The 10,219-nt window shown below is 38.9% G+C and overlaps 1 protein-coding gene across 1 annotated transcript; it reads left to right on the forward strand.

Annotated features, from left to right (window-relative positions):
• Positions 1 to 6,517: 6,517 nt before the first annotated feature.
• Positions 6,518 to 9,001, forward strand: GPR119 (G protein-coupled receptor 119). Its single transcript, XM_079124210.1, has one exon. It carries the CDS (start codon positions 6,587 to 6,589, stop codon positions 7,607 to 7,609), a length of 1,023 nt encoding a protein of 340 aa, XP_078980336.1. The 5' UTR covers positions 6,518 to 6,586; the 3' UTR covers positions 7,610 to 9,001.
• The last annotated feature ends 1,218 nt before the right edge of the window (positions 9,002 to 10,219 follow it).

The following is a 10,219-nucleotide window of genomic DNA, read 5'->3' on the forward strand; positions in this document are numbered from 1 at the left end:
TCCAGGATTATTCCTCCATCTCAAGATCCTTAAATTAATCACATCTGCAAAGTAGTTTTGCCAAATGAACTAACATAGTCGTAGGTTCCAGGGATTAGAGTGTGGATATCAGTGCAAGGTGGAAGGCACTATTCAGCCTACCACACACAGGCTTCTGCAAAAAGGAGTAGCACAAAGACCATTAAACCAGGAGAAAGGAGAACTAGATTCTAATCCTATATCTGCTACCTCTTCCTCATTGTGTAACCTTGGACAGGACCATTAACCTCTCCAAGTCTCAGCTTCCTCACTTATAAATGGGGGTAATAATAATCCCTCACTCATAATGTAGTAATTGAATGTTTGGCAAACTTTCATAACACAGAAACTAGCACAGAGCAGGAACTCAATAAAAATGCTAGTATAGGGGGGTTGTGTGGGGAGAGATGAGATGAGAAGTCTACAAAAATAGTTAAGTTGAAATATAACTAAGTGCTAAATGAGACTCAATGGAAAGAGTGGGATGAAAAATGGAGAGGTATACATGAGTTCAGATTTGTATTTCCTTGAGCTCAGAGTGAAAGGATCCTCATTTTCCATGCACACTGGACTTTATTGAAAAAGAAAGGCTTCTATTTATTCTCAACCCAAATACCTTTGAAACAAAACACAAAAGTGTTAGCTTGAAGGTCAGAGGTAGTAGGATATGCAAAGACACAGAGGCACAAATTGGCAAGAAAGGGGAACAACATGTAGTCTCCATGGTTCATGTGCGACAAAAAAAAATTCTTGATGGCTGTCCACAGAGTTCCACAAAATTTGCTAACCTGTGTGTAGATATCCAACAGCTTCTTCTTATATAGTGGGTAGCCTTAGACAAGTAAGATATCCTCTCTGTTTACCTCAATTTCCTTATCTATAAAATTGATGTATTAATAGTACAAACTTTATAGAATTGTTATGAGGATTAAATGAAAATCCACTTTATAAATTTAGCACGGCTGCTGGAATTAAATGCCCCATAAATGTTAACTGGTATCATCATTGCTACAAGCAAGCTAAGATGCCCAGAGGTCTAGGACTATTTCTTCAAAGAGACTCCCACTCCAAGAGACTAAAACAGTCTAGGATTATAACTCAGTGGTAGAGCATTTGCCTAGCATAGGGAAGGGCCTGGACTCGATTCCCAGTACCATAACCAAAAAGGGACTGAAGCCTTAATCTTTCACTCCATCTTGCCCTACCATTTCTTTCAATCCACATACACTCACCAATACAACTGCTGCACAGGTAGGCAAAAACAATATGAGCAAAAATAAAATACATAGCATATATATCATGTATTATATGGAATATATAACACATAATATATGATATATAATGTATATAATATGTATTATGCATCATATATTATATATACATATTATATATTACATTATGTAATATATATTTTACATGTAATTATGTTAGAATTGTTATAATGCATATATACATTATATATATATAGTATATCATATTACATTATATATCATGTTATAATATAGAATGTGTGTATTATATAATAGCATATAATTAGAATATATAATATATAATGTATGTATATCATATCTATTATATCCTGTATATAATATTGTATATATGCCATGCATACCATATATGCTTATTGTATATATTATACATTATATACATAATATAGAATGTGTATATGATATATGCTCTATGTACTATATATGCTATATGCAATATAATATAAAATTGTGTTATACATTGAATGTGATATATATTTTATATTGCATTGATATATATCATACATCTTATACAGTATATTAGATGTATATATGTGATGTATATATAATGTGTTATAGATACATTTTATATATTTTATACATGTATTATAATATAGACTAAGCTTGTAACATAATATTATACATGTAATTTTATATTGTCTATATTTTATTATATATTATATATACATTATGATATAGAATGTGTATGCAATATGCTATGTGATATAGAATATTATATATAGATTATTATATATTGTATGTTGTGTGTATATTTGCTTTTATAATGAATACATATCATATGTAGTGTATATATATGGATGTTGGGGAAGTTTAGGATGGTTTTTCGTCTTGAAATTATTCAAACACATTCTCACTATGAAAATAAATAAAGTATTCAAAGTAAATCATGATTCTTCATTTCCCACCAAGCCCACTCCTCTCCTCAAGGTGATTTTCTATTAACAGTTTCCTTTGTATGTATTCTATGCATTTACACACATGTATATACGGACTTGGAGAGTTTTTTTTTTTTCATAAGTGGAATTACATATTGATTTGTGACCTAATTTGTCAATCAAAAATATGTCTTGGAAGCCTATATCAGTAGATATAAACCTTTACCAATCTTTTCACATTGCTGCATTATATTTCATAGTCATGTATGTACCAGTCTGTAATTCAGGAAGAGATATTAAATGTCACTGCTGTCTTTGTCCTTGGGCAAGATACAGCTAAATCATTGCAGGCAGAGAGCTGACCTAGGTACCACAAGGACTCAGGCGTGGCTTATTCTGGCTACATTTCTAGAACTTCTCTCCAGGGGCCTGACTCTGGTGATAGTGGGTTCAGTTGAAACCTGCCTGCTCTACTACCTTTCTGGTGAAACCTCTGCTCCTGGGTCCCATGACCTCACGGTGGTTGAAGTGCCCTGCTATATCCTTGGTGACATCCCATGATTACTAGCCTTCAGCGCATTCATTGTGAGATAGTTTGACCAGAAAATAATCTCTCTACACTTCTACCTTCCTTATCTTTCTCAACCCATTTGTTTGTCTGTAGATGCTCCACTTTGAAGAACCAAAGAACCCCTAGCCTACTCCAATGAGGCACGACTGTAAGGACCAGCCACCAACCTCCCTAGGGAACAGGCATATTCCCTATGGTCTTGACCTCACAGTATGGGCACAACCCTAGGACACACAGCTAAGACCTTGTGTTGGTATGGGAAAGGAAGTGGGAAGAACAAAGGGAACACAGAGTTGAGAGGAGGTAAGAAAGAAGGGAGAAAGATCAGAGAGGGAAATGCCTGCCAGGGCCCTTCAAAAGGAAATTATTGAGGGACTAAAGGACAAATCAATGGTAATAATAATGTTTTGCACTGCTGTAGAAATTCTAAAACCCTTCTGACAGATGGGCATTCAGTTTTGACTTGCATATACCCAATGATAGAAAGATCACTATCTTTCAAGTTTGCCTAGATTAATTTGAATCAGTTTGTAGGTTCCTAAAAAGACAAGACAGAAAATGGGAAAGTTTTTAATGACTGAAAGAAAAGAAATAATTAGAGCATGATCAAAGAAAAGCAGAATGAGAAGAGCATCTATAGAGGGATGAAGGGGAAAGAGATTCAGGCAGCAGAGAATACTAAGGTGGTGGGCAGAATAATACCCCCACAAAAATATCCATGTTCTAACCCTTGGAACCTAAGAATATGTGACCAAGAATATGTGACTTTAAGTGGCAAAAGAGTCTTTATATGTGTGACTAAATTAAAGATCGTGACATGGAGAAGTTATCCTGGTTTGTCCAGGTAGGCGCAATGAAATCACAGGATTCCTTACAAAGAGAGTTGAGGAGGGGTCAGTCAGAGAAGGAGATATAACTATGGAAACAAAGGTCTGAGTGATGTGCCCAAGAGTCAAGGAATGTGGGCAGCTTCTAAAGCTAAAAAAAAAGTCAAGGACACATATCATCCCCTCGTGCCTCTGGATGGAAAACAGTCCTGATGATGCCTTGATTTTAGCCCTCTAAGACCCATTTCGAACTTCTTAACTTGAGAAGGGTAAGATGATATATTTGTGTTGTTATAAGCCATTAAGTTTGTGGTAGTGTGTTACAGCAGCAAAAGGAAACTAATACAATCAGGAACCTACAAGTAGGAGAGAGCAAGGACAACTTTAATGTGTACACAGATCACTTAAAGATCTTGTTAAAACTCAGAATCTGCTTCAGGTCTTGTTCAAGGCCTGAGATTCTGCATTTGTACGAGGCTCTCCTGTCATACCACTGCTTCTGGTACATGATTTGATTGTGTAATCACTGATAAACACTTTGACTAATATTTTGATTACCACTCAGATACACTTTGATTAACAGTATGTTAACTTGATTAACAAAGGCTAGAAGACAGTAATAATACCTGTGTAATATTCTACAGTTTATGAAGCCTTGTCACATCCATGATACTTCATCTTGCCATCCTCAACTCCATGATTAGGTATTATTATTCCTACACACGAGAAAACCAAAGATATAAAGATATATAAAAAATAAACTCATCTGCCCAATCAAAGATATGGACCCTAGCCATTCTGACTGCAGTCTGTGCTTTTACTACTGGACAGTGGTTCTTAACCCCAGCTAAATATCAGAATTGCCTGATAAAATTCTAGATGCACAGGTCACACCCCAGACAAATTATATTAGAATTTCTTGCTATGTGGCCCAAACAGTATGTTTTGGAATTGTCAAGTGATTTTAAGTACAGTCAAGGTTAAGAACCATGGCATCAGAGCAGTGGGTCTCAGAGTGAGGTCCCTTAGCCAGCAGCAACAGAAGATGGAAATGTGTTAGGAATTCAGTTTCATGGGCCCGCCGCAGACCTACTATATCTGAAACTTGAGGGTAGGCCCCAAAAATCTGTTGTTGATTTTAAAGAATAAAATTTCCTTATTTATTTTCAGAAGTCAAAGAAGAAAATATACTGTATTAAGTATATTCCAAATCCAAAACTCAATTTGAATTTATAAACTTGTGGCACAGTTGGGAACTGGAGGAAGCTGTTCAACAAAATGTATTTGCCATCAGAGGTCTGATTATGACATTAATCCAAAAAAATTTACAATGCTATAATCTCCATGTCTTACTACTTATATAATTGAGATAAACCTCACCAATTTATTGAGATGCTTTTCAAGAATGTAGAATCCGGGTTTTAATAAGCCCTCCAGGTGATTCTGATGCACACTCAAGTTTGAATATGGGCTTGAGAAGGGCCAATTTGTGCATGGAAACAAAAGCTGGGGAAACCAAAACACACCTTAAGTTCAGGTATGAAATCAGGCCAGGTTCTAAACCACTGAAATCAACCTCCTAAATGCATGTGCCAAAGAATAAGAACCGTTCTCAGGTTTTCAACTGGAATATCAAATCCTCATGACACAGCTTTTCTGAGCCTTTGTAGGACAGACATCACCAACGGCCCTCTCAGACCGTCAAACATCCTGGATATAATATTTGCCTCCACCTCTGCACCTTGCTCTCCACTCTCTCACTTAAAACACTAACCTTCCTATTTGTGCTCTCACCTGAACTGAGTAAATAAGCTTCTAACTACTCTTATCCCCACCCCTCTCTTCTTGGTATCCAAGATGAGAGTAGCAGGCAAAAGGTTAGTTCAAACGTACCCAAGCAAATGAATATATAACCTAAATTGGAGTGACTTATACAGTCACCCTCCCTGCATCCATCTCACCTGCTTCAGCAACACTGCTGCCCTTTGGTCTAATCCCCACAAGCTCTATCCCTGGAAAATTCCACTGTCAAACATTGAGCATACATTTTCTTGAATGAAGCCCACCTTGTCTTCTCACAGATGAACTCAGGTCTATAGGATGAAGAAAGGTAAACCTTCCAGTCACTATTACTGACTGGAGACTCAGTCTGCCATGATGTGGAAACAGTTTCCAAGGACTAGACCAAAGAGACAGCAGCTTAAGATGAGGAGTGGGCTCTGTTCTAAACCAAATAACAATATTAACAATTCTTTGCCTTGTATTTCCTGTCCTTATTTCTCAACAAATTGAGTTCCAAGGGGTGAGAAACATGGGAACAGCATACTCTATTTGAATGAATTAGCATCAGAGGTACTAGAAAGCAAAAGATAAGAAACAGTTCAATGTGTGGCAACACTCCTGAAAGGATGCTGGGCCCCTCAAATAGTTACCAGCCCACTTCAACTGATTATGATCATCTTGCTTGATTAAAGGCAGTCATAATAGTAACTGAGAATTATTTATTAAGCAAATGCTTAATTAAGCTGAGATTAGTCATTAAGCTGGCACTTGAGCCTTAGGAAGAAAAGAGGTGGAAATTTAATAACAAGCTATGGAGAAAGAAAAAGTGTGATTAGAGTCAATTATATCTTCTCTCAGAGAGACCGGATGAATGCTCCCATCCCTCCAAAGCCTTTGAAGCATCAATGAAGGGAGAGGACCTGGAGAGACAGCATGTGCCAGGTACTTGGTTGTTGTCTAGTAACTTGGTTGTTGGAGGGGGAGGGACTATCTCAGGGCTCAGGGGGAGGTCTGCGCTGGGATTGCTGCCTTCAGAAAGCTGGAGAGGCAGGAGGCTGAGGACTCAAAGAGAGAGAGAGAGTGAATGATTTTTAATGACATCAATATCCCAAAGACTGGCAAGCTACCAGCCTGAACTGTCAGTGATGGCCAGAATTGTGCTATGGCTCTGATCCCACAGATCCTCCTCCTCTGCCCCATGAGAATTTGAGCTGGAGAGCCAGCATGCCCTGGTAAGTGGAAGTCATGCCACTTCAAGACATGGAGTCATCTTTCTCATTTGGAGTGATCCTTGCTGTACTGGCCTTCCTTATCATTGCTACTAATGCACTAGTGGCTGTGGCTGTGCTGCTGTCAATCCACAAGAATGATGGTGTTGGTCTATGCTTCACCTTGAATCTGGCTGTGGCTGACACCTTGATTGGCGTGGCTATCTCTGGCCTAGTTGCAGACCAGCTCTCCAGCTCTGCTCAGACCACACAGAAGACCCTGTGCAGCCTACGGATGGCATTTGTCACTTCTTCTGCGGCTGCCTCTGTTCTCACAGTCATGTTGATTGCTTTTGACAGGTACCTTGCCATCAAGCAGCCCCTCCGCTACTTTCAGATCATGAGTGGGCTTGTGGCTGGGGCCTGCATTGCCGGGCTATGGGTATTGTCTTACCTCATTGGCTTCCTCCCACTCGGAGTCTCCATATTCCAGCAAACCACCTACCAAGGGCCCTGCACCTTCTTTGCTGTGTTTCATCCAAGGTTTGTGCTGACCCTCTCCTGTGCTGGATTCTTCCCAGCCATGCTCCTCTTTGTCTTCTTCTACTGTGACATGCTCAAGATTGCCTCCATGCATAGCCAGCAGATCCGAAAGATGGAACATGCAGGATCCTTGGCTGGGGCTTACCGGCCTCCACGGTATCCAAGTGACTTCAAGGCTGTCCGCACTGTGTCTGTTCTCATCGGGAGCTTCACTCTATCCTGGTCCCCATTTCTTATCACTAGCATTGTGCAGGTGGCCTGCCAAGAGTGCCACCTCTACAAAGTGCTGGAACAATACCTGTGGCTGCTCGGTGTAGGCAACTCCCTGCTCAACCCACTCATCTATGCCTATTGGCAGAAGGAGGTGCGGCTGCAGCTCTACCACATGGCCCTGGGAGTGAAGAAGGGGCTCATCTCATTCCTCCTCCTTCTGTCAACCAGGAATGGTGGGTCAGAGAGACCCAGGGAAAGTTCCTGTCACATCATCACTGTGTCCAACTCAGAGCTCGATGGCTAAGATGGTAAGGAAGGAGAAGTTCCAAAGTTCCCTTCCTCTCCTGACTCTGGACCCCAGCTAAGAGATCACATGGACCTAGAGGAAGATAGAAGTTGCCTCAGGTGACTGACCACCCCACCTTTCACATCCCCTCACCCCCAGAAGGAGAGGCAACTGGGACAGGGTCCTCATTTTCTTCTATAATCAGTTTCTCCATCTGCAAATCTCCATTCTTCCCTGTTCTTTTGAAACAGGCCTGTCTCCTGTATAGTATACTTATTTAAAGCAAGAAATGTACTCCTACAAAGCTGTTTGTATAACAAACCCTATTTTTAATATACCAGAGCAATACTGTCCAACAGAAATATGATGCAAGCTACATATAGTTTTTTTAATGTCCTAGTAGCCATGTTAAAAAAGGAAACTGGCAAAATTAATGTTAATATTTTTAACATCACAAGCTTTAATTTTGTTATTATTTTAATTTTACATATTTATGGAGTGTGTTATTTCCATACAGGTGTATATGTATTGATCAAATAAGAGTAATTAACATTTTCATCTCCTTAAAAATTTTTGTTAACATTTTATTTAACCCAGTATATCCAAAGTATTATCACTTCAACATGTAATCAATATTAAAAATTACTACTTTTTTCATACTAAGTCTTTGAAATCTAGTGTGTATTTTACTCTTACAAAACATCTCGATTCAAACTAATCATACTGCAAATGCTTAATAGCTATATGTGGCTAATGGCTCCCATACTAGACAGCACAGCTCTAGAGAAATTAGTTTTTTTCTTTTTGTTTATTATAGTGATTTACCACAATAATTAATTGGTGAGGAGTTCCTGTACCTTCTGCCTTCCTTAATATAAATCAGAGGTTTTACATAGTGAGTTTGCATAAAACATAGGAACCTGAATTAAGAGTCTAAAACTTGTCTTTCCCTACAATTCATGGGGTTCAAATAGTGTTTATTTGGGAAACAGCCTATGGTGTGGTTATTTCTGCTACTATGTCACCCTATCTACCACCTTAACTCTCTGGTGCTCCTTTCTCCCAGTCGTCTCACATGGAACTTATAGATACTTACTGATGACAATGCTGAAACACAAATTCTGAGGCACCAGAAAATAAGAAAGAGTGAAAAGAGGTAGATACCAAGGCAGACACTGCCAAGCTTTCCAGACTGGACCCACTTTGCCCCTCAGTGCTACACTTTCTTCTAGTTACTCCCAAAGTTGCATTTTCCTAAGAAACTCAGTCACACAAGAAGATGCCATGAAAATGGTACTGGAAGTCAACTGAGGAGCAGGTGCCTCATCCTTTTATCTGTGGGGTATAGAAATGACAATATTGGTAGCTGGGAATTTTGCTCAGGCTACCTCTTGGAAGCCCTGGCAGTAAAATTCAAGGACAAAATGGGGGGGAAACCCAGAAACCACGCTCTGCCTTCCTCAGCTTCCCTGTAATTCATTCCTCAACCTCTTGGTCTCCACTGTGGATTTTTAGAAAGTTTGATTCAGAAGGCCTTAAAGTGATCTCCTCAGAAAGTTAGTGGGTTATCTACAAAAGAAGGCAACAAGAAACTAAAATGATGTGGGCTAATCTATCCTGAATTTGGTGCTGAAACAACATTGGAAGGTTAATCCTTCAATATCTCCAAAATGAAGGCCTGATGTGTTCAGGGGCAATGGCTAATACCAATAGGCCCTTGAAAATTTTCATTCAAATCTCAAATTATGATATTCAGAAACTGGATAGAACCTACCCATCACCATCTCAAAAAGATGTCACCACATCATGACGCTTTGCACTTGGGTTTTCTTAATTCCTCTTTAAGATGAACTTTCTGCTTTCTTTCATCAGTCATTCAGAGGATAATAATCACCCCTTTGTGTTTTCCTGCTCTTGAAATTTCCACACTCCTTATCTTCACTCTCTATCTAATGGTAGATTTCTTATACATCAGCCCTACTTTAGTAAATTCTCTTGCAGTTGTTCTGTTTACTAGTCTGGCTCACAGGAGAACATGCTTGCTTTCACCAAAGAAGTTTTATGTTAAAACCGAAGATGATTTTGGCTCTTCAGTGGATGATGGAACCCCAAGATCCCTTGAAGTGCTGAGCATCCAGCAAGTAACAGTTTTGCTAGTATACTCTTGGATTGGGTTATGAGTTATGGTGAACTAGATAAAGATACAAATAATAACTGAATTTTGGACAAAATTGAAAGCAGGCTCAAACCAATGCCCTCCTTATTGGTGGTTCAAAGCTTAGTTTCTGACCTTGCCGCAAAGGCTAGACCTTGCTAACATAACACCAGCAAAGTGGGATGTAATTTATTTAATTAGCCTGAGTTAAGCATTCCACATTGTAAATATATATCAAAATATCATGTTGTACCCCATGAGTATATACAATTATTATCTGTCAATTAAAATAAAATTTTAAAGATTTCTCTAAAGCTACAGGAGAATATCAGGAGCTTAGGGGAGGCTAGGTGATCAACATTAGGTTCAATCCAAATAATGAAATTCTGCTCTCCATGATGGTCAGTATGTGAAGGAAAAAAATCACAGGCTTTGAAGTCCAACAGACAAGTGTTCAAATCATGATGCAGTTG

Source organism: Sciurus vulgaris, assembly GCF_902686455.1.
Source record: "Sciurus vulgaris genome assembly, chromosome: X".
Classification (NCBI taxonomy): domain Eukaryota; kingdom Metazoa; phylum Chordata; class Mammalia; order Rodentia; family Sciuridae; genus Sciurus; species Sciurus vulgaris.

Excerpts from the sequence above, each read along its gene's own strand:
- GPR119 (XM_079124210.1), top strand. The coding sequence starts at position 6,587 with ATGCCACTTCAAGACATGGAGTCATCTTTCTCATTTGGAGTGATCCTT.